The 26,324-nt window shown below is 41.6% G+C and overlaps 1 protein-coding gene across 1 annotated transcript; it reads left to right on the top strand.

Annotated features, from left to right (window-relative positions):
• Window positions 1-18,843: 18,843 nt before the first annotated feature.
• LOC137500523 (histone H2A-like) lies at window positions 18,844-19,215 on the top strand. The gene has a single exon (XM_068227444.1). It carries the CDS (start codon window positions 18,844-18,846, stop codon window positions 19,213-19,215), a length of 372 nt encoding a protein of 123 aa, XP_068083545.1.
• The last annotated feature ends 7,109 nt before the right edge of the window (window positions 19,216-26,324 follow it).

Raw genomic sequence — 26,324 nt, 5'->3', positions numbered from 1 at the left:
ATTTAAAATAGTGTTTTATGCAGCAAGGACTGTGATTACTCATTTAACGTCATAAAATTAACATACGAACTGAACTGTGTTTAACAGTGAATGATAGCATCTGTAAATACTACTTGCACTAAATGAACGTTCCGTGTGCTAAAATCACCTCCACGAGCAGCGGAAATCTTGATGAAATTCTGTAAGATCCAGCTACCTTCAACATCATCTCATCTATGGCGCCCATCGAGGGACGTCAACGTGGTTTCTTCGTGGAACATCAAGTTCCAGTCTTCGTCCGCACCCCGCGGAATGTTCCAGATTCCCATCAATATTTGTAAGCCAAATTTTCTTTATTAAGTGAGTAGTCCCAAACTGATTGACTTTTTCTTATCAATCTTGAACGGTGGTTTAATCAGTGCTGCGTGTGACGATATTTCGTAGTTTTTCATCATTTCTAAAAATTCATCTTTTAATGATAAATTTATTTTACATAGAAAAACTCTAGGATTTTCAAGTGTTCTATATCTCAAGGCTAACAAACTGAGAAACTTTCAACAGAAATTCAAATTCTTATTTCAGTTTTCAATTATAAGAGTGTATTCATTTCATGAATTAATACTTAGAAAGACTTTAGGTGAAGAACTGACACTTCGTGTTTTTACAAAAGACTGTAGGATCTGTGAGATTTATTTATTTTCACGAACTGAATTCAAGAAGATTTACGTTAACATTTTTGATTTCAACAAAATATCTGAGTCCTATATTGATATTGCAGGGTTATGTATCATTTAATATTATTAATAAATTGTTTGGAAAAGTTATAACCATCTATTATTCGCCCTGCGATTCTATCCTGCTCTGTACTGGCTCCAAAATCAACTTCCACTACCTGAGATCCTTCTCATGCCCTACACCCCGAACTTTTCCTGGTACAGTATCTTAAAGCAAACAAAACTGAGACACTACAATACAGTCATTAAACCAGAGTATCCTCATGGATAAGAGACTAATTTTGAACAGAAAAGCAGACATGGAGAACAATGAGAAAAATAAACTCAAAATCATCAGAAAAATTTTAGGCCAAAAACACCCTGACGGACAATACCAACTTAGAGGCAGACAGGAAATCAAACAATTCTATGGATTCTATGGACGTATTGAAAGAGTGCATCCAGACAGACTTACAAAGCAAATAGTCTAATTCTATGAAAGTAAGGCTAAAACAGAATGAAACTAATTGGCGAAAGGCGAAATTAAAAACAGATTTGAAACAGTCAGGAATTACACCAGTAGATGTGTAAAAAAGTAATCTTCATATCCAAAATTCATAAATGGCAAGTTGATCAAGAGGAAAGACCAAAGAATACTGGAACAACCTGTTCTGAAGACAGAAAGGAAGCCCACAGTAAAAGAATGAAAGAAACATGGGCACAGAGGAAGGCAAATGCACGCCTTTAAGTACTTTTCGTAGTGTTAATGGGCTTGTTCTCATTAATAATAATAATAATAATAATAATAATAATAATAATAATAATAATAATAATTATTAATGGTTTAATGGTTTTATGTCCCACTAACTAAGTTTACGATTTTAGCAGACGTTGAGGTGCCAGAATTTAGTCTTGCAGGAGTTCTTTTAGGTGCTGTAAATCTACTGACACTAGGTTAACGTATGTGAGCATCCTGAAATATCACCGGACTGAGGCAGAATCCAACATGCCAAATTGAGGTCAGAAGGCCATTCAGTCCGGCAGTTCCTTTTACAAAAATTCAGTGGTGGATTTGGGATTCATAACATTCATAAACCATATTCCTTGTTCTCTAAATATCCCAAACGAAAGTAATATACTAGAAATCGTCTCCGATTGTTTGAAATCTCCTTGACAGTAATGTAAACGCGGATATTCGGAGAGATTATGTAACAGAGAAGAGCAGACCTTGTTGAAATGTTTTTCCTCCGGACTGCAGCGTTCTGGCTGAAAATTCCGCAATTTGTTCTTATCGCTCCTGGGAGGGTTTACGGAGTGGTTTGAACGAAATCTGATGGGTAGTTCGGCATAAGTGGTGGGAAGGGTGAAAAAAAAAAAAAAAAAAAATAAAAAAAAATAAAAATAGGAGAAGGTAAGTAAACCGCTTAACAATTCTGATCAGCGGGTTGCCTAACAAACAGTATGTAAAGATTAAGATGTGCTTCTCAAAACTTACCTTCTATAAACGCTATATAAAAATGAAAAGTCCAAGTTCAGTCCCGCGGCAAAGGGGGGTGAGAAGGAGTGAAGAAAGAAAATGTCGATAATGACATATTACGGGTGAATGTGTGTGCGTGTCTCAGCATAGCTCTCAACCAAACTAGATATACATACTGTATAACTTAACATGATACACTTATGACTTGCTGCTTGGGAAAGAAATCTGTAGGGTAAGACACCCCTACGGGATGGGGTGAAATATTAAAATATTAAAAGTGAAAACGATGTATGTTAATAGTTTCTTTTGCATTTAGTTAAACGGTTTAGAAACATCTAACGCGGTTGAATTATGGAACGTGGGCGAAGCCGCGAGCACCTGCTAGTTTATAATAACGTTCTTAATTGAAAATATCTTCACCGCGGTACGAAACACAGTATTATAAGCAAGAGGCACTAAAGTGATAAGTTTACGTCACTTTTCGAAATCCCGCGCTCCCCTTCACCCGTAACGTAAAACAAAGTGGTGGTAGGTTGCCACTACTCTAACGGCCGCAGGGTTTTCTGCACTTATTGTACGGTAATCAAAATAAACTTTTCTTTTCCATTATTAAATGTCTTAATCTATACACCTGACCACGGTGTATTCACAACGACAGCTAACCTCCAACTGTGCACGCGAGTCGACACAGCGCCATCTTCGAGTATGTGTGAGGCTTCATATATTTTGCCTTATTTTGAAGCGTTCTTTTACGAAAACTACGATTCAGAATTGTTTTTTTCAACGGCAGACTTTCGAAGGTCAAAAACCAGGATATTTTGTTGCGGCATATCCCGACATGTTACGACGCGTTATTGATGACGTAACGTTGAAGAATTTTTAACACATTATACTACTCAATTACGTAATTTCTCGTATTAATTTTTTTTCAGAATTCTTTTTCTGGAAGCTTTGATCTGAATTAAGTTTTTTTTCCTTTCCAATGAGCTGGAAAGTGTTATGTGGAAACGATAAAATAAAAACCATTACGTTAGCGATTCTGTCATGTTTAAGACCACCACTAACTGATTGCATCTGTCATGCCAGTGACCACTTAACATAAATTCTCCTCTGCTAATGGAAGACGAGGAAAACCCGGGATTTTTAAAAGATAAAGGAATACTAACTCTGTTCTCAAAATCGGGAGATAATTCTCTACATTCAGGTGAGAGGGAGGAAAGACCTAAAACAGTGAGTCTACCGCTTAAATCGGAGGAGTTGGCACGTCTGCAACAGGTAGCCTCCTTTTATCTGTCATTTGAGACAAACACGATACTCTCGGCGCTATACGCGTTCTAACCAAACACTAATTTTTTCTTTCAATGTACCAGTTGTCGAGGAACCTAAGTCTACTTTAAAAATCTCGCTAGTAGCAGAACACATCACTTTCCATGGCTCTTTCATTCAGATTTTCATTACTGGAATTATTCTGACTGCATATGAATAGAACTCCATGCAGTTAGGTAGTTACAGCCGTCTGTAAGATCAATAATCTAACAGCCTTATCTCTCACTACAGCTTTGACACTATTCCATACGTCCATCTTGCCCATTGTGACGTATGGTCTAGAAGTAATATGGGATCCTCACAATCAGTGATCTCGAAAGAAGAATGTGTGTCAAGTCGCGTTTCTTAAAATGTGCCCTAAGAGTCGGAAAAGTAGTCTCTACATGACCAGTTTACGAGACAGCGAAAGAATCCTCCTACATAGAGGACCTAACGATGAAATAATTATTGCCAGATACAGGACCCCCTATATACCTATTAGCGTGTAGACAAGCGAAGAGAAGGAAATTCGATCAGGAATTTTATATTAATGACGTCATGATGGACAGAACGAGGACCCACGAAAATCAAGATCAAAGGTAGATAACGGGACTCGCCATTCATAGTTTCCACAGCAAGATATGTTCAATCATAACATTCCACTGCCCGAGTGACAAATTTGTACGTGTACTATGTAATAAAAGTTGAACCAAGTATCATCTAACGATGTACCACTGAAGACCAAAATCTTTTAGTGAATACAGTAAGAAGTAATGTCCATTAAGGCGATACTTTTTCCTTTTTGGGGATGTATATTTTATTTCTATTCTTTAATTTTCGTTTCGACTCCCTACAGACAACGTTTGACAATATTTGCAGTATTTTTAACCTTCTCTGCCTTGAATCTCCGCCAGTATCTTTTCAGCCTTTCTCCAATTTTCTTCTTTTGCTCTTGAGTATAGGACTTCGCTTTTCTCACTAGCGTTTCGCCAGTATTCAGGAAACCGCGGAACGTTTTTATGAGTTGTCTAAATTGATTTTTGTCTATGAAATAATACTCCGGAACCCGATCTTCTTCAAGTCTAACTTCAGTTCTCGAAACCACTTCAGTTCTGTCATCCTCTTCCTGAAGAATTCGAAGATTTTCTTCGTCTGTCTGTTACTATCCATTTTCAACGAATGTCCATAGAACTGTTACCTTCTTTCGTCAGTTCAAACACTCCTTCAGTTCTTGGATAAAGAACGTTGTTAGATTCGAGACTCCTCTCTCCATTTTTCACATCTGGGCCCAGAATTTCTTGGCATTTTTCTGTATATAATAATAATGGACAGAACGTGGAGCCTCCGTGGCTCAGGCGGCAGCGCACCGGCCTCTCACCGCTGGGTTCCGTGGTTCAAATCCCGGTCACTCCATGCGAGATTTGCGCTGGACAAAGCGGAGGTAGGACAGGTTATTCTCCGGGTACTCCGATTTTCCTTGTCATATTTCATTCCAGCAACACTCTCCAATATCATTTCATTTCATCTGTCAGTCAATCTTTGCCCCAGAGGAGTGCGACAGGCTTCGGCAGCAGGCACAATTCCTATCCTCGCCGTTAGATAGGGGCTTCATTTATTCCATTCCTGACCCGGTCGAATGACTGGAAACAGGCTGTGGATTTTATTATTATATTATTATTATTATTATTATTATTATTATTATTATTACAATGTAATACAAATATGAGAACTAACACTGATTTAGGAGTGCATTGTGTAACCCCGCCTTTCTTGTTGGTAGAGGAAATCTGCCAGAGATATTTAAACCAGTTTGGTGGTAAAAAGCACACAAACTTTTGTACAGTAAATAAACACCCTTTGTTGAGAAAATAAATAAAACACACATACAAAGTAGATTTTAGTGCTAAAAACCAAGACGCATCATGTATCTTCGAGGAAAATAGTGGAGATGCCAACTGTCGTACATATGGGCCGTTGCCAACATTCCAGCCCAGTTAAAATAAAGCCACCTACTCGCAGAAGAGGAGGGAGTGGCAGTGAGTGTGTTTGTAGCCAATGAGACGCCGGTTTCATCTCGACGTCACAAGGGGATTTGTCTCGTCTTTTATTTACTTTATATACGGAGTTCCATCCCCACCCCTCTGTCTGGTTAACAATTCCTGCCAAGACAGGACTAACATGGCATTTTTATTAATGGGCCTACTTTCCTCTCACAACAAAGAAAAAACTAATTTCTCTTTAACATCTCTAACCAGTAGACGGCGAAGTGTTCTAGGATGTACAGAATTTTCAAACCGTTTCTGTTAACAAGAATAAATTCGAGGGGAGAGTTCCATGTTAATCAAGTATGTGTGTTTTGCTTGAAACATGAAATGGACTATTTTAAACTTGGAGCAACTCTTTCCTCTTCCATGTGAAAGAAAAATCCAAGGCGATTTCAATTACGCCAGTTCATAACTTCAAATTAGGTTGGTAAAGACAAGTTATAGGAATATTAAGATCATTTGCACTATTACCTTTGAAGACCAACGACGTCGAAAGCGCACTTTTTGGCGCAGCGCACACTTAATGGACACGGGACACGATACAGGGGATGCGACAAAAAGGATATGTTCCAAGTGGATGCAGCATGTGCAATCAAGAGGATGCTCGCACACTTATCGGTCAAGGGCATGTACTGTCCCATGTGCCAGCGGGCATGTCCCGTCGTAGGATGTGTCCCATCACTTCGCACGTGACTTTGGTGTAGTGATGTAAATACTGTTTGTGTAGCTCAATAGAGGCAACTACGATAAATTGTATAGCGGAAGTGCAGAAGTATGAAGTGATGTATAATTAGAGATTAAAGAATTACTGAAATAGGTCCATATGTGAAAGAAAATCTGGCGAGAAATAGAAGCGCCCATGCCGAATGTTATCAATAATCTTGAATTGGTAGAATAAGATCCCTGAATTTGGTATAGTTTTCCTCAATTAGTGGTTTTACCATATGCAATAAATAACTCTTGAAACGTCTCCCAGTTCATGACAATGGATCTTCAGTACGTTTCTTAGCCAACACGCAAGCACCATTCTCTTGGCAGTCCACATTATACGAGTTGAACCAAAATCTCCTTTCTTTCTAGTCACCCGTTTTCTTCTTAATTCCCGCAGTAATAATGGCGCATGGCCTCCGGAGAGTACTGGTGCGGGTCTTTTTCTCGTGGACGGCCTATTAGGCGACCTGCATGTCTAAAGGTGAGGCCCCTACCTATTTGATTTCTAATGCCGAATACGTCACACACACCCAGGCCCCGAGCCATTGGAATTATAAGGTTAAAATCCCCGACCCGGCCGGGAATGGAATCCGGGACCCTCTGAACCAAAGGCCAGCACGCTAACCATTTAGCCATGGAGCCGGACATTGCCGAAGTAACAACAAGCCTTCCAAATCATTAGATGACATCCTAACTAATGACCCACGTGGCCGATGCCTATGGGACACGGGAGAGGACAAGTTACTTCAGTCGTGTCCCCTGTCCCACATCGTATGTCGCATGTCGAAGAGGTGTGCAATCTGACTTGCAAACATTGCGTTTCTACTGTGCGAGAACTAAGCAGCTGCATGGGAGGCGCGCGCACGTTCGACCTAGCATTAGTCCACCGTCTGAATCTCAGCTGTTAACATGGTGCGACAGTTATCATTACAACACCGTATTTTCGTATGTAAAAGTTATTTTAAATACGAGTCGGCTCGACGGGGACGAACTGCATTTATTCAGCAATTTCGTGGTGCCACCTTCATGAGCACGTAATTTTAATTGTAAATAAATTTGAAACTACTGGCTCAGTGCTCAAGAAAAATAACATGCGCGCACACGAACACTCAACACAGGAAACGCTAGATGACATTTGTGCGAATCTTGAACGGTCACCGAATAAATCTCCCACAAAATTAGCACAATTAAGGTAATCGCCCACTACACCGAACCGTGCAGTGCAGCGCAGCCGAGAAGAAATTTCCGTGGTCTGCTTCTTTTGAAATGAAATGGCTAAACTCCCACTGCAGGGAGCCGCGCCGCGCCGAACAAGCTTGTGGAATTTCCGCACCAGAAGCCCCCAGGTTTCTGGTACGGAACTTTTTCCTTTCGGCGCGCTTGTGTGGGCGAGGGTAGAAGGAAGGAATAACGGAAAGAATGTGGTTTCGTGCCGTTTCGGCAGTCTTCGTGAGTCCTCGACTAGTGCCAGCACGCTCGTACCTTCACGCGGATAGTGGTATTGTGCACCGTACGCCTTTTTCGGCGAAAAGTGGTATTTTCTCGCTCTACACACGGCTTTTTTTCTTTTCATTTTTTGCTATTGCTTTATGTCGCACCGACATAGACAGGTCTTATGGCGACGATGGGACAGGAAAGGGCTAGGAGTGCGAAGGAAGCGGCCGTGGCTTTAATTAAGGTACAGCCCCAGCATTTGCCTGGTGTGAAAATGGGAAACCACAGAAAACCATTTTTAGGGATGCAGACAGTGGGGTTCGAACCTACTATCTCCCGAATACTGGATACTGGCCGCACTTAAGCGACTGCAGCTATAGAGCTCGGTACGCACGGCTTAACTTCAATAGTTCATAGAATTTTTTTTGGGACGTACGAAAGTAGTGGGAAAATTTACTTCGGTCCTTTAGTAGATCAGGAAATAAATGGTGAAACTCTCCGTACGTTTCCCTTTTCTTATAAATGTTGTGGACCCAAACTTTTCTTTCGCTTTTTTTCTTCTTCCTCACTTGCAAGTAGCGCAACCGCAAATAATAAGTCCTCCTCAGAACTGGAACTCATATTTCTGTGTAAGCTGCACTTACCCAACTGGAGACGCGGCGCGGTGAGGTGTGCTGTATGGGCGAAGTCTCGGAAAATGGCCCGTGGAATGTTCCACAAGCTTGTTCCGCGCGGCGCGGTTCCCTGCAGCGGGCGATTACCTTTAGGGGGATTTCGCTTTCTTCTGCACACAGAGCTACAAAACTTTTACACATCAAATCGTACAGGTTTACATGGGTCCGTTGTTTAAAACCTGTTGATCCAGCCACAAGAGTGAGAGATTATGAGTGGTATCTTCCATCAATAAATTATCATTTTCTCGACCCACAGCTTGTGTTCTTTTCGGACGAGGCCTGGTTTCATCTTAACCGTCGTGTTAACAGTCATAACTGTCGCTATTGGTGTGCAGAAAATTCTATTGCTGTTTATGAAGTCCCTCATTATGAAGGATGACACTTCCAGCAGCTTTTATCAGGTAAGATTCCATATAAGATTGTATACACGCCTACAGCAGGGCGGCCGCGCGCTCAGGCAGCTGCTGTAGCGCAGAGTACAAACACCGTGCGCTCGGTCTGGGTTTAGTAGAGAGACCCTGTACTTTTTAACGTCGCAGTAATACATCGAAGGTCTTTGGTGACGGAAGGATGGGAAACTACGGAAAACCATCCTCGAGGTTGCTGACAATGCAAGCTCACAGCTGCGCGACAGAGCACACTTCCTGATAGAAACACGAGCGAACCCTTGAATCAGCGACTAACTGCGTACACCCTCTCACGTGCTATTGTTTCTTAAAAGATTTCTTAATGGTTTTTCTACGATGCACTGGCCGGCAGCGCCTTTGTGAGATGTGCGAATTCAGTTGAGCCTGAAGACACGTACGGGAGAAACGCATATAATTTCACGCAGGCCCGGCGACAGGATTTTCGAGCCCCCTGGGCAAATGCGACGTGCGGGCGCCTAACTCCCGGTTCCCCTGCGAGCTTCCAGTTTATTTTATAACCCAAGACTTACCTCATCAACAGCCCCCGACGGCTAACTTTGCACCAAAAATGTGTGTGATAATGGTGAATATTTTGTGAATTTTTTTCATCGGTGCATACGTGGTGTATTTGTGGTGTTAATCTGATGCAAAGGCGACAATGGATGCACTGATTTAACACCAATGAAGATTGCATCAAAACGGCACCATAATTACATCACATTTTTTCAGAAAGTTGGTACAGGAGAAGCGACATTTTACGCCATAGTTTCACCATACTTTCACCAAGTGCGCGCCGAAAATACACCAACATTTTTCTTTGAGCCTTCTTTATTGTCAGCACAACTGTTGAACCGAATTCGCTTCAAAAATGATCCAATATTACACGAAGGATTTGGGTGCATTTGTGGTGCCCTCTTAGTGCGAAATTTTGGCAATTTTCTTCGTATTTACCCCAAAATAATAATGGTACAAAATTTATGTAATTTTGGTGTAAAGTTTGTGTATTTGTGGTGTATATTTCGAAGCAAGCAATATGGTATACTTGTGAAGGAAACTTTCTGCCGCTCTGCTGCAGAATTAGTGCATATTCTTTCGCATTTATCCCCCCCAAAATTAATACAAAATCGGTATAAAAGTGGTAACAACAACGAAACAACAACACTAACATCATACTTCTCTGCTGCACAATGACACGCTCTACGATAATTTTTTTCAGTTTTTAAACAAAAGTTTGTATTCTTATTGGCATTAACATTTAATTAAACATTGCGTTTTTGAATTTTAATTCTTTTTTTTGGTTCCGGGCCCCTGGGCATTTTCCCACTTTGCACCCTTAACGGCCCTTGTCGCAGACCGTGATTTTACGATTGAAGAAGTCTACAGGGCTTGAATACTTATATACTTCGCAATTGAGGAAATTAAATTCTAGCTTCCTCCTGGAAACGTATCGTTTGACATAAAGGCAAAGGCAAATACTTAGAGCAAGTGGAGGCACATTTCTCCTCCCGTGCATTGTCACTGCATGTAGTTCAACTGGCGCTTTCAATGGTGCACCAGCCGCCAGTGTTTCTGAGTTGTTGCAATCGATCTGATAAGTCTATGACTTACCGGGTCGAAACAGTCAAATTTTACGATTGGAAAACAGATAGGTTATGCCTCCATGCAGTGTTGCAACGTCGGGGAAGTGATGGGCCAACGCGTTACTTTACTGTAACAGTTACTACGATAGCGGTTACAAGTAACAATATTTCGCGTTGGAAGTATTGTCGGGAGTTACCTTGGTAATTTCTTTTTCATTCATTTCCCTGATGGGGTACGCCGGCTTGCTATGATGCAATGAGTCAGGCCAGGAAAGGCCCCAGGCGCTCTTGACATGGGAGCGTGTTTGGCGACAACGGGGCCCTTAGCTGAATCCGGGCATTGCTTCCACTTGTGCCAGGCTTCTCGCTTTCATCTATGCTATCCGACCTCCCTTGATCAATACTTATTCTTTTCCGACCCCGACGGTATTAGGCATCGAGGCCTACGTTGTCTTTCAGTTTTAAGCTCTTCGTGGCCCTTGTTTTCCTTTGGCCGATACCTTCATTTTTCGGAGTGTTTGATCCCTTCCATTTTTACTCTGATTATTGTTATACAGAGGATGGCTGCCCAGTTGTACTTCCTCTTAAAATAGAAACCACCTCGGGCAAGGAGATATGTAGAGGTGATTTGCGGAGAAGGGAGCTGGGTGCGGCCGTGGCTTACGATGGAACTGTCCCGGCATTCGCCTTACACTAGCGCAGGAAAATGAAAAACCATTCTCAGAACTGCCGAGGGAGGGGACCAGCTCCTCTCTGTCGCCCGAATGTAACGACACAAGGATAGCCAAAGCTAGCTGCTGTCGAGCCGAAGCCTGCTGCCCTTAAGGGGAGACATGGCAAACCTTGCGAAATTTTGCCAACAAAAAATCAATTTAACCTTAAAATCCCCTAACTTTTTGCTTTCAAATTCCGTTACCAGTTTTTCCCGAACGCCATTATTAAAGGTCTAAATGCCAGGGTGATGGTGCGGTGTAACTTCGCCTCTTTCTCTCGTGCTGTTAGACAATATCGGCTTCAAAGTACTTTCGGACTATCATTTCAATAATGGCGCTCGAGTATATCTTACGCTGTGCGAAAGAGGACGACACCTGAGGGAGTTCTTTTCAGTCCAGGGCAGTTTTAAAAGAAGTATGTTTCTTCAAAGTTTCAACTGCAATTTTCTACCTTTAAGCATTTTCAACTCTTTGCCATTCACAAAATGCTCCTTGCGACAAAGTTATTATCAGATTTACTTGAAATTCTCAGATAACGTTTCAATAAAAATATAGGAATTTCTGATTATGATGATGCTTGTTTAAAGGGGCCTGACATCTAGGTCATCGGCCCCTCATAATGGTACTATTCGCTAGGAAGGTAGAAACACGGTATCTGTCATGCTACTGTACTAATCAAAAGTAGCGTGGAATCTCTGCGTTCCACACATTATGGTACTACTCCAGCTAATGAAATTCGCACATGGAATACAGACCTATGGCGTTTCTCACATTGCGGCGCCATTTACAGGCAACGCAAACCTATGGTGTTCATCACATATCTATTCTGATTACAGGGACTCTTACTATCCTGTGGTGTTCCTCACATAGTGGAACTAATCATAGGTACTGTAAAACCCACCCTGATTCACACACTGTGGCTAGTAATAACAAACCTATCGTGTACCTAACATAGTGGTACTACGCGCAAGCAAAAGGCGGCCCATGGTGGTACAAATTACAAGCAGTTTCATGGTTCTAATTTCATCATCCCTCGGTCGCCCTTTTAGTCGCCTCTTACGACAGGCAGGGGATACCGTGGGTGTATTATTCGCCTGCGTTCCCCACCCACACAGGGTTGTGTTTTTGGCCCGCGAGAGCTATTTTATTTCGTTCAAGTCCACCGGCAAACCGTTTAGGAACCCCTTATCCGCCATCTGGGACGTGCCACGTGACAATATCACGTCTCCACCCTGCTACGCCAGCGTAGTAGGTTCGTGGAATATAGGAATTAAACGTAGTTCTGCATTTCTTTATCAGTTCAATATTATCTGAATATTTCTGCACCTAAAATAGTACCAACCTAGATTTTTGCCTATTCTATGAATAATGAAAAACTGATATTTTCAATAGTTGATACCTGACTGCAAAACCCCAGAGTTCTTATTAAGTACTTGAGTATTTTTGACAAGTCTGGAAAATTATAGCCCAAAATAATGAAAACTGTGCCGCAACGAGCATTTTCAATGCAACATATAAAAAGTAAACATTTTTAACAACTTGGCAACAAATTAACTAACCACACCGAGTGGCCAAAAATCACGGAAAGGGGTGCCCCATCAGAAAATGTGCCGTGTATGACCCCTGAGCGTTGCGGTTTGCTGCTGCGTAGCAGAGCAGTCTGTCACAGACTCCATTCCGTGAAGATGGAAACACGTCGCGAGTTAGTCGATTTTGAACCTGGGATGATCATCGGCGCATGGGTCAAGAGTCATTGCGTTGGAGAGAATGTTACCACCCACGTAAACCGCTGCACAGGAAGAAAACATGTGTTTGACGAACGGAAATCACGTCGCCTTAACAGAACCGTACTGGGCGCTCGACGGGCTAATGTGAGTCAGAAACACATTTTTACCTGGAGTGTATGGAGCCAACTACCGCCGCATAGGCTTCACCAGCCGACAACCAAACGTGTCCCTTTGCTGACACCTCGACACAGAGCTCAACGACGTGCATGGGCCTGCAAACGTCGGCAATGGACCATGGAACACTGGCGGCATATGACGTGGTCTTATTAATCCAGGTTCCAGTTGTATCGGTCTGAAGGACGCGTGAGAGTGTGGCGTATGCCCTATGAAACTATAGATTATGCGTGTCAACAAAATTGTGTCCAGGCGGGAGGTGGCTCAGTTCTGGTCTGGGCGGTGTTCTCATGGTCGCAATTAGGGCCCATTTTCCGGCTGCAGGGAGCACTGAATGGTGCACGTTATGTGGACATTCTTTCAGACCATCTGCATCTCTTTTCAGCCCTAGAGTACCCTGAAAGGGATGTCCCGTTTCAGCAGGGCAATGCTCCATGTCATCGCTTTGTGGTGGCACGCAGGTGATTGGAGGAGTACTCCAGTGAAGTTACGACCATGGATTGGCCCACCAGAATCCCCGATCATTTATGGGATGCAGGTGAACGCTGCATGAACCCCGCACCAACAGCACAAGACCAATTGTGGGTAGCAGTGCAAGATGCGAGGGTCCAGATCCCTCCAGAACGATTCCGACACCTTGTAGAGTCGATGCTTCGCCGTATTGGTGTCGTTTTAACGACCCGCGGAGGTGCAACTCGCTATTAACATATTCAGTGTCTTCCCATGATTTTTGGCCACTCAGTGTATAAAATGTGATTGTGATGAGTGGTAAATTACAGAATTACTTCAGTCATGACGCCCCTTGACACAATCCAAATCTGATTAGATGCCTGGAGACTTACGGTCAACCCCGCAAAACCTATAGCAGTATTATATTCACTTCGCTGGTATGGCACGAAGAAACAACAAACTTCGTAAGTTCGAAAAAGATAAATTCCGTGGCATGAAGTAACTAAGTACGTGACCAGGAGGTGAAGTGTTTTCTCGAACATTATAACAAAAAAAAAAAAAAGGCAAGGATGTAACGATAAAAACTATAGTAGTAAACACAATATTTAAAACACAGCAAATATCTAACAATACTAGCTGACAGGTGGCGAGAAATTGTGCCTGTATGTCAACATGAAGAGCACAGAGTGGCTCAGCCCATCAAAAAAAAGCAACTTCCCGTGCCAAGGATAGTGCCCATCCACAGAAAATCATGTGTGTTTGGTGGAACAAAGATGGCATGAACTTCTTCCGAGAAACGTAACGATTATCTCTGCTTTGTATAGTGCGCAGCTAAGTCGGCTAAGACAACAACCAGTCTTATTGCTCTATGATAACGCTCCACATACAGCGCAATTGACAAAAAGAGTGATTGCTGAACTAGGCTGGGAACCTCTTCCTCATCCTCCGTATTGCCCAGAAATTGCCCCCTCACATTTCCATTTTTTCCGCTCTCTTTCTAACCACGTTCAGAAGCAAGTGTTTGCTAACGAAGCTTCTCTTGAGCAATGACTAACAGATTTCTCCCAGTCAAAACCAAAACAGTTCTACAGGTGGGGCAGAAGGTCACAGTGAGCGGAGATGAACACATCACTGAATGATTGTGATTTACAGTGCGTGACAGTAGTTGTAAAATAAAATAACCGCACGAACTTACGCATCGACCCAATAATCACTCATCACTGAAGAAGCAAGCTGGCTAGTCTAACCATGTTTTCACCACAGACTTGTTGGGTGTTTCTGGGATTAAACATGCTGCGAGCGCAATCGTGTGAGTAACTGCTAGAATCTCAACGCAGGAAGACTTTGCTTCTAAATTCTAGTTACTGGTCGCAGTTCAGTGTGTTATATTTTGCACATGTTTGTAAGAACGACAATCGTGTAACTGTTTCAAAGTAACTACTACGTTATTTTTTATCCATTGTGGGAAATTTCTCACGACGACTGAAAAAAGGACGTGGTCCTGGAGTGGTGGGAAGGGGGAAATAAGGAATGTCTGAAAAACGTAGGAATTAGATCGTCGCACATTAATTACAGAAAAGAGAAGGTCGCTTGTACTTTATACAGTCTATATTTGGAAACATCACTATGTATTTAGTTTAGTTACTTAAACTTTCATCCCTCCCCAGGCTAATTTTTAACACCCGCCACTGGTAACCACCCTTTAAGAATTCATGCTGTAATGGTCAATTGATCTTATTTATTACAGTGGCATTACTGTCAAATTCGAAATTATAGACTCTCAAGTGTCAGCTTCTATAGAAAATAAATTGGTGCATTATTCTCAAAGCTAATCGTACGAAATCAGAGCTGCCTCCTTTCATGTTATACAAAAAAATTTCCATGTGTATTTCTGCAACTATTTTATTTGGAACGAAAAAAAGAACGTATTTATTTGGCATTCTACGAGCAAACTTAGAATTTAATACTAAGTAACATCAAAACACGTCATCCGAACGTGACAAAATTTTTACGTACCATAGTCTTGAGAGTCCCTAATAAGACTTGGAACTTACACGAGTATTACTACAGCTTGAAAAATTAGCAAGTTAATTCTGGAAGGGTTTTTCCAGTTATGTGAAGCCAGAACGCTGCAGTTACAGTTTTCGTAATCTATATTTAGAAAACCTGCATGTATCCGTAATTATTTACCTATAATTATTTGAGCGCGAAATTTAGCGGGCGCCAGACGCGAAATAATGCCGAGGTTAAGAGCACAGTGTTGCCGCATTGCCGCGTCAAGATCCTTTTCACCTGCTATTTCTGCTCAGACGAGAATAATTTGGAATTAATCGAAATCACTTTGAAAAAAAAAATCAGCGATATTTGTTTCCATTTGGCGTGAAAATGCCTTTAGAGACCTCTTTTCAGAAGGAGAGATCGCAATGATTCTACGTGCGATTTGCGAGGTTTATTTAACTGTTACTAAACTATGTTTTACCGGGCGAGTTGACCGTGCGGTTAGGGGCGCGCAGCTGTGAGCTTACATCCGGGAGATGGAGGGTACAAATCCTATTGTCGGCAGCCTTGAAGATGGTTTTCCGTGGTTTCCCACTTTCACACCAGGCAAATGCTGGGGCTGTACCTTAATTAAGGCCACGGCCGCTTCCTTCTCACTACTAAGCCTTTCCTATCCCATCATCGTCATAAGACCTATCTGTGACTGTGTAACGTAAAGCAAATTGTTGGTTAAAGAAAGGAAGTAGCGACTAGCACAACGAAATGACCTGTACGCATTTCACGGAGTGGTTCAGGAAAATTTTAAGACGTTTGTCAGCCAAATCAGCAGTTATTGACTTGGCACCATATCACACACTGATACATCCCGTCTAGAAGGAACGTACGTGTGTGTGTGTGGGGGGGGGGGGTGTAGAGGACAGATTGTACCTCTGTGTTCAAAGATAGTTCTGACTTCGTAAGCTAGTTATAACTAACCATGCTAACGGCACTTTGTGACACCTCAAAGGAAGCTGGACATATTAACGTAACTCAGTTCTCAGTGGAGTTAGTCTGGCTGTCCGTCGCTCACTGCGAATTAAACGTATTCGAGTTCATTTAGACTTTTGTTACGGGGAAAGAGGCAAAAGTAAACATCTGATCGTTGCTTGTGTAAAAGGGCCTAACACCTAGGTCATCGGGCCGAAGTAAATATCGCCAATGCCACAGAAAGAGGGAGAAGCATTTAGATTACGAAAGAACTATGCACTGAAGCTTTGCCCTTCGGAAGTCATGAATTATGGAATACAATGCATTCAGAACGGCCAGAATATTAAGAAACATTATTGAAACCACCATGAACTCCGTGACAACATACCTCCGATGTAATCCATTATAATTAACATGGGTTCCAGCTCTTATTCAGCAGGAACAGACATCTCGGACGAGGACATTGTGTAACTATGAATTGCTCACATTGGACAATGATAAAGGAATCCGATTTTTGAAGACTTTCGTGCGGAGCGTGACATTAAACATGGACGATAATTAGCTCAGAAAGAAATAACACACATTTTTAAAACGTGGTGTTACAAACGAATGCTGAAGGTGAGATGGGTAGATAGAATCACAAATGAAGAAACTGAATCGAATTGGTGAGGGGAAATCGATTTAGCTAAATTTGACCAGAAAAAAGGATAGGTATCTTAAGACATCCGCGACTTGTATAGTTTGTTTTTGATGGAAGAACGGTAGGGGTAGACCAATGTGTGAATATGACGGGCATATTAGAGCAGATATAGAAATGGAAAGGTTAGCACACGATAAGGTTGTCCTGTAAAGCTGCATCAGACCAGTCTACGGACCGATGCCCATACACACATGAACTGTTTAATGATATGTATTTTTACATATGTAAATTCGAATGATCAGAATACGTAATACGACGATTGAATCGTATGCATGAATATTATCCTTAGCCTACTTCTTTGCTTGATTCAATTTTCTAGCAAGTTCCTTCAATTTCTCCGTACTTCCACTACCATTTCCAACAATTTCTTTCTACCTCCTTAGTCTCTTTACTTCTCTGTTATTATAAAGAGAGTATTTATCATTACTTATCACCTTTTAAGGTACAAACCTGTTTTCACATTCCTCAACAAATGCTTTAAACCCATCCCAGAGTCTGTTTACATTTTTATTTACCTTTTTCCACCTATCATACTTACTTTCTTAATACTCCTTCACGCTTGTTAACAGCCATATAGTACTGCCTAATAGTCCTACTTATGTGTATAAGTTATTTGTATAAAGGAAATTTGATTGTTTTTAAATAAACAGTCCACCATATTAAACCTACCGTTGGAGGTCCAAAGCCCTACTGCAAAAGTATGGTTGAAATATTCGATGTTTTAATTTAGTTACATATTACTCCCGTTGCTAAGAGAGAGTTTGTATTTAGTTAATAACCGAGAGCTTACCGCGAGAGTGGTAACACGGCACTCTACAGGCAGCTGGAGGGTAGCTTTATTCCCAGCTTGGCGCTCACGCAATTTCCCTCAAATATTAATCAGCATAAAATCTATCGATACGTGAAGGTTTTCTATAAATGTCGAATATCAGAAGAGTAATCATGACGCTGAAAACGAGGTTAAACACCACAGCTTTGTCCGACTTCACAGAACTGAGAAACCCATAACAAATATTAAGAGATGAGAACTTTTTAAGCTATAGTGGCAAACTATTTGCAGTTCGAAATCTTGTATGGCACACTTCAAGGTATCTAACCGTAAATGTTATGTTACTATTTGCTTTACGTCGCACTGACAAAGATAGGTCTTATATAGACGATTAGATAAGAAATGGGTATTAAAGGTACAGCCCCAGCATTTGCCTGGTGCGAAAATGGAAAACCACGGAAAGTCATCTTCAAGGTTGTCGACAGTGAGATTCGAACCCGCTAGCTCCCAGATGCAAGCCCACAGCCGTGCGCCCCTAATCCAGCCAGCCTCTGGGCTGATTACCTAACATACAATCACAGGTGACGTAGACTCATGGTGTTCCTGGGATGGTGGTACTACTCATAGGTAACGCAGACCCTTTCTGAACACACGGGAACCGACAAATTACAGTGAGGAGTACGGCATAGACATAATTCCGCACAGCCGAATGCCCGCCCCCGCCTCAGTGGGATACACACGATGGTACTAATCACAGGCAACGCCCAGACCTGTGGTGTTTCACATATAAGGGTACTATTCCTAGATAACATACACCCACTTCTCACATGGTGGTACTATTCACAAGTAGTCTCATGGTTCTACTATCATCATCCCTTGGTCGCCCCTTTTAGTCACTTCTTACGACAGGCTGGGGATACCGTGGGTGTAGGCTTCGTCTGCATCCCCCACCCTCACGGGGTAAGGTTGAGAAGTGCACCCATTAATTTTTACCATTTTCGAAGTAGACCAGCAGAGCATCATGTCAGGACGAGGAAAGGGAGGAAAAGTGAAGGGCAAGTCCAAGAGTCACTCCAGCCGTGCAGGCCTGCAATTCCCTGTCGGCCGTATCCACCGTCTCCTCCGCAAGGGAAACTACGCTGAGCGAGTGGGTGCTGGGGCTCCTGTGTACCTGGCTGCAGTCATGGAATATCTGGCAGCTGAAGTTCTTGAGTTGGCGGGAAATGCAGCCCGTGACAACAAGAAGACCAGGATCATCCCTCGTCACTTGCAGTTAGCCATCCGTAACGACGAGTTGAACATGTTGCTGTGCGGAGTGACCATTGCCCAGGGTGGTGTTCTGCCCAACATCCAGGCAGTGCTCCTGCCTAAGAAGACCGAGAAGAAGGCTTAAGTTCCTGTTCTCGGTCAGGGTGTTGGCTCACTGGAAAAATATAAATAACTCTATTAACCATACTTCTGAATCAGACAGTAGCACAACTTACAAACCGTAGGGGAATTAATTTCCTTTGTCTAAGTAGCGTATTGACTTCTTTCGGCCAGTTGTCCGATTTCATATGATCGTCCTTGTCTGATACTATCGAATGCTGCTCCAGGCTTGCTCTCCTTATCCTCAGTTTTTTACAAGATGCTTTACGTCGCAACGACACAGATAGGTGTTATGGCGACGATGGAACAGGAAAGGGATAGGAGAGGAGATACAGGTCCAGCATTTGCCGGGTGTGAAAATGGGAAACCACGGAAAACAATATTTAGTGCTGCCGACAGTGGGGTTCAAAACCACTATCTCCAGAATACTGGATACTGGCCGCAGTTACGCGACTGCAGCTACAGAGGTCGGTTGCCTAGAGGATGTCAACTAGAATGACCTGCACCAGGCCTCACCGGAGGTCTCATGCTATTATTATTATTATTATTATTATTATTATTATTATTATTAATTTTCGTTTCGGCCGTCTATGGACGATATTTGACAACCTTTGCAGTATTCTTAACCTTCTGTCTTCAGTATCTGCCAGTATCTTTTCATCCTTTCTCCCATTTCCTTCTTATGCTCTTACGTACAGGACCTCCCTTTCCTCACTAGCGCTTCCCCAGTCTCCTGGATACCACGGAACCTTTTGACGAGTTGTCTAAATTGATTTCTGTCCACGATACCATTTTCCGGAACTCCCATCTTCGTCGAGTCCAACCTCACTTTTCGAAACTACGTAGGTCGAGTCATAAGTCCTATTCCTCGCGAACAAGAGACAACACGGAAAATCTAAGGTATGCATTTATAAACTTATGGTATGTACTTGCGTATGATGCCACTAGATGGTGTATGTAAACAACAGTGTGGGTCTAAGTATGCCCCCAAGTTCAGTGTGCGAAAGAGAGCGTCACAAAATGGAAGTCAATAAGCAGGAGCAACGATCGTATATTGAAATAGTTCTCCACACCCTTCTTCCACACCTTTCTTATTCGCCTGATCTGAGCCCATGTGACTAGGATCTAATTCCAAAAGTCAAAAAGCCATTACGTGTGGACAACGGTTTGCTAACGAAGAGGACATCGTAACAGCATTTCGGAGAGAGGTGGCACACGTTAGCGATACACATGCAGCGAATGGTATTCAGCGCCTGCCCCACCGCTGGCAACGCACAGTGGAAACCTGGGATGATTATTTCGAAGGTCTAACCAGTGGAGACCTGTCCTTTGTACGTAGTCTTTTGTATTTGCTGCCTATACCATAATAAAACAATGTTTACCAATGGCCTGTGTTCTGTTACTTTCCTCCGAGAATCTCCTCAAGTAGGAGATTCGTCTTTAGGCACTATGCATAAGTACATGCCCTACATTTCCAAATGTATATATTCGATTTTCCGTGTTGTTTCCTGTTCGCGAGAAAAAAAAAAATTTGCCATGACTTATCACTCGACCCTCGTATTTCAGCTGTGTCTTTCTGTTCCTGAAGAATTCGAAGATTCTCTTCTTTAGTCTGTTACTGTCCATCCTCAATAAGTGTCCATAAAACTGTAACCACTCCTTCAGTTCTTTAATACAAACCTTTGTTAGATTTCAGTCTCCCCTCCTCAATTTTTTTACATTTGGGCCTAGAATATTTCTTAGCATTTTTCTTTCTCTCATCCGGATATCTTCAAGAACGCCTTTTCCAATCATGTCCAACGTTCTTGCTGCATGCAGGTTTGACAACGGTGTCTAGATGTCTCGTTATTACGTGAGTGTTAAGCTTTCTTAGGTGTACAGAATCTACCAAAACTCAAGGGCAAAAATTTCAAGAATGCATTCCTCAAATAGAGAGAAATGAAATTAAATATGGCTTTTAGTGTCGGGAGTGTCCGAGGACAAGTTCGGCTTCCCAGCAAGGGTCTTTTGATTTGTCTCCCATAGGTGACCGCGTCGTGATGAGGATGAAATGATGAAGATAACACAAACACCCAACCCCCGGGCCAGCGAAATTAACCTATTATGGTTAGAATTCCCGACTGGGACCCCTGTGACCAAAGGCCAGCACGCTAACCATTTAGCCATGGAGCCGGACGGGCGAAAGGAGAAATGGTATGAGAAAAGAATGGTTCGGAAATTCTGAATTGCAGACTTAACCGACCTTTTAGCTTAAATGTAAACTTAAAGGCTTTCCAGTCTGCAGAGCACACACTTTAAATATAAATATTAGGTCTACACTGTAACATAGCTGATGGATGAAAACCCACTTTATTGAAGAAGAGATCCGACACTTCTAAAGACAAAGGCCAAGAAAGGCGTAAACATGAAAGACGACGATTCGCAACCCAATACCATCGGCGTCGGAAAAGGACAAGAGTTCACAAGGGGAGTTTAAAACCCCACTATTGGCAGCACTGAAGATGGACAATGACTTAGCTGTTAGAAACATTTATTCTTCTTGTGATTGGTAGCAATGAAAGTCTTCTTGTTTTCTCAATATCGCTGTGAATGACATAAAATTAGGGATTTTATACACAGTCAATATCTCTAACCTCCATTACTATAAATTTTCAGTATCTCGAAGTAACTTAAATTTCCCAGGCTTTTATCCCCTTCTTCGCGTGTATTTATTCCTCCATTACTCGAAATTCGGTTACACGAAATTCCTGATTTCCCGAAGCAAACATTTCCTCCCTTGAATAAAAAAGCAGTCTAACTCAGATGTTGTGCAATACAGCATTTGTGGTTTTTGAATAACAGTTAACAAGTAAAGAAAGGCTTACAGTGATGCTGGGAGCTAATGTAACGGGAACCGAAACAATAAAACTTCTAATGATCGGAAAATCGGCGAAGCCTCGCTGTTTCTCAGGTGTGAATTAATTACCGGTTACGTAGGATAACAACCCCCAAGTAGCGAATGACAAGCTCCATTTGAATCTCGGCTGTGTAGTATTGACGAGAAGTTGCAACGCGAAGGGAGGAAAAGTGTAACAGTAACAAACAGAAGAGACAGACTGCTTTTTTCCAAATGTGTTAACGGAGGTATATTTCTTGTTTCACTACCGTATGTACTGTATTCTGTCTTACAGAAAGTTACTATAATAAGGGTTATAATTAAAGTGATGCCGTAAAATAGAGTTTGTTTGCATATTTTTAAATGCTTTAAAAATCATGTATTCAGTGTAAGCCCGTAGATACATATGTTTCAATGATGCGCTATAAATGCTCAAAATCGATATACTCTATATCTCGAAATTTCGATAAGTCGAAATAAAATTTAGCTCTCGAGGTGATTCGAGATATCGACGCTCCACTGTATATAATTATATTTTCTTGAATGTCGATCAAACTGATGTGAATCAGGAAATAGTGCTGTGATGAGTATCAGTGTCGCATTTCATATTCGTTGAGCGAGTTACAGGTGTAGTTGCCTATCAAATAGAGGATACCGCATAAAACCTCCCTCCTACGAGTGTTACATGTGAAATCGATAGGTGGATGCTGGAGTGCTAACCAGCGGGCTAGCTCCATCTGTCCTGACCGAGACAGATGTAACAAAAGCAATCTCACTGTTCAGTTGAAAAAAAAAGATAAAGCAAGCCTGTGAACTCGACCCCTAGACAAAACCAATTTCAATTCAGGGAACTTTCTATGGAGTTCGGTCCGATTTAGGATTCTCTGCGGTAGGGTTTTTATAAGCTGGTGATTTGTAATACGTGTGTTCACGGGCACTGAACGATTAGACAAGACATATTGTGGTAACTAGGGTTCGAAAGTTTAAGAAACATAATTTGCTTAAGAATGACCTGTACCAAGACCTAACAATATCGAAAAAGGACCTAAAACTGGAACAAACTACGTAAAATGCGATCCATATTCATGCATAATTTTAAATTACATATTTATTAAAGGAATATAATGTTTGCAAAATTCTGGTTGTATGTAACACACGATGCAAAAATGTGAGTGAAATACTAATTCTTTCAGACATATTTTAAGATTAACATTTTTTACAGGAATTTGAGCCTCCGTGGCTCAGGCGGCAGCGAGCCCGCCTCTCGCCGCTGGATACCGTGGTTCAAATCCCGGTTACTCCATGTGAGATTTGTGCTGGACAAAGCAGAAGCGGGACAGGTTTCTCTCCCGGTACTCCGGGTTTCCCCTGTCATATTTCATTCCAGCAACACACTCCCCTATAATTTCATTTCATCTTTCATTCCTTAATCATTGTCCCAGATGAGTGCGACAGGCTTCTGCAGCCGGCACAATTCCTATCCTCGCCGCTGACCCGGTCGAATGATTGGAAATAAGCTGCGGATTTCCATTTTTTAAAAGGAATTCTGTGTTTGTTAAAAAACGTACTTGCAGAATTTGGAACGAATTCAGCGAACCCCCAATGGACATCCTGCAGAAATAAATTGAAATTAGTATAACTGCAATCATATTTGACGTAACCACACTAGGGTTATAGAAATTCGAATTCGGAAACTTTACTGCAGTTGGCTTAGCAGTGCATCACAATATTCTTCTCCAGGTTTTAGCCCTAAAGGATCGTCGGTTTTTAGACAGCACGTTAGGGAATATCGAGAAAATTCTCCACATTAACGGATGTTAAGGGTACATACTTGAAGCAAGTGATGCGATCTTCCTCTTCAAAAACACATCAACATCTTCTCCTTTCAATATTTAACTTATCTTGCACATAATTTGATACCCCTGGTGTTTTCAAGCACTAGTTTCATTTTTGTTCATTTCCTTTTTCATACATGGTTCAAATTTACGTATTTACAAAAAAAGATGTTTAATAGGTGATGAACTGATGATGATTCGAACTGAGAATGGGCAGTAAAAATGTATTACAAAAAAGGCGAAGTTGAAGGAAAATCCGATAAGACCTAAAGAAAAGCCAAGAAAGACCAATAAGCCAAAAGCACGAGAGGAAGAGGCAAAACAGAACAAATAAAACTCATTTTCTGGCCTACAGTGATGTGGAAGGGCCGGCGTCCCTATTTAAGGAAGGCCGGAAGAGCTTCAGGCCCAGAATGAACATATATTATGTTGGGCCTCGTCGTCTGACACTCGACAAGAAAAAGGTACTTTTCCTCAAATTCCGAGCCCTAGTGATGATACTTCAATTTGAGGGTGAATGTATAATTTTCCATTTTCTGTTCTATGCACACAGTTGCTTCTATTTTAAATTACTTTCAAATTGCATACCGCTGGAAATGTGTTGTATGTTCAGTTAGGCGACCTTGGCAGTTTTAGTTACTAGTTACATGAGCATGTTGTGCGTATTAGTATGTCTACAGTAGTGTGTAATTCACTAAGAAATAAGAAAACTTCCACTTATACACGATAGCCTCGGAACGATCAGATGAGTAACCATCTAATGGTCGTCTGTCTAGACGGGACTCATGATTGGTGTTTATAATTCTAAAGCAAGGACGACGCACGTTGGCATTCTATCTATTAATCATCAATCTATCAATCAATCAATCAATCAATCAATCAATCAATCAATCAATCAATCAATCAATCAATCAATCAATCAACCTAAGAAGTCTGTTTGTGTGTATCCAGTCATCACGAGAAAAGGGCAGACGAGAATTTAATAAAAATTGGTATGCAGTTTGCTTTACGTCGCACCGACACAGATAGGTCTTATGGCGACGATCGGATAGGAAAGGCCTAGGAGCGCAGAGGAAGCGGCCATGGCCTTAAGGTATAACCCGAGCATTTCCCTGGTGTGAAAATGAAAAAATAAGGAAAACAATTTTCAGGGCTGCCGACAGTGGGATTCGAACCCACTATCTCCCGGATGCAAGCTCACAGCTGCGTGCCCCTGACCGCACGGCCAACTCGCCCGGTGAAAATCTGTATGCATTGTCGGGGAACGAGGCACTACAATCTAGGCTATAAATAACTTTATTCAGGCTAAGTGAAATTGTGGTTTAGGGGAAGGCCTAAAATTTAATTCTCAAATATTTATATTATCAGTGGCCTTGTCAATAAATACTAAGTAACTGAAGAAATTACATTCCCGATCATTTATGTCTTACACATTTTTACCGTACCGGCTATGATACTATATTCATGAATTTGTATTTTTGTTGCTAAGTGCATATCAACGCTGAGCCACGACAAAATGGCAGAAGAATATTTAATGAAAATCGGTACCGGTATGTGAAGTCGCTGAATTAAGGTGCTACAGTCTAGCTTATAAATAATTTTTATTCGCGCTGGATAAATGTTAGTTTAGGGCAAGGCGCGTAAAATTTAAATAAGCCTAGTTATGTTATTGGTCATATTTAAAGTATTACATAGCAAATGTTATACAGAATGCAAGTTCTGATCACTTACACAGTCTTACCATACCAACTATAATATAATTCATGAATCTGGACTTTTGTCGATTCGTCCATACCACTACCAAGCAATAACATGCAAATGTTTAATCATTAAACCATTTTGGTGATTTTTGATATTTATGCCATTTTCAATTATTTATCATTAAGTTGACTCATAATAAACAAAACTTTTAGTTTTTAACAGTGGTATTTTCCTTGGCGCCCTCTTAGTGAATATCATTTTTATAGCCCTTCATGCTGAAAAGGTTGGTGGCCCCTGAGCTACAGTAATTTCTTAAAACTGCACAATGAATTAAATATGACGTACGAAACTTTCGTACAACATTTCTACATACATGTGAATGTGGTAGAAGAACTAATAGCAATAGAATTCCTCGAGATGTTCTACTCACCACATTGTATTACCGCCTAACGACCTAACCCAATAGGGCGAACAATTAACTTCTCTTATTCGCAAGTTGATATGGAAAACTGATCCTGGACACTCGAGGATGATGCAGTAGCGTAGCCAGGTTCTGCCGATGTTGGGGGAGGGGAGTTAAAAGTTACAAAATGATAGAACATAATGAAGGTGCGTGTGTGATGCGCATATGCATGACTTGCTGTTATAAGGATACTGACCCAAGTGAATTATGTTGATATTCAGATTGCACTACACTACAAAATCTTACATCAAAATACATAA

This window comes from Anabrus simplex, chromosome 4 (genome assembly GCF_040414725.1).
Source record: "Anabrus simplex isolate iqAnaSimp1 chromosome 4, ASM4041472v1, whole genome shotgun sequence".
In the NCBI taxonomy this organism is placed as follows: domain Eukaryota; kingdom Metazoa; phylum Arthropoda; class Insecta; order Orthoptera; family Tettigoniidae; genus Anabrus; species Anabrus simplex.
This window is presented reverse-complemented; position numbering and strand designations above follow the sequence as displayed.

Excerpts from the sequence above, each read along its gene's own strand:
- LOC137500523 (XM_068227444.1), top strand. The coding sequence starts at position 18,844 with ATGTCAGGACGAGGAAAGGGAGGAAAAGTGAAGGGCAAGTCCAAGAGT.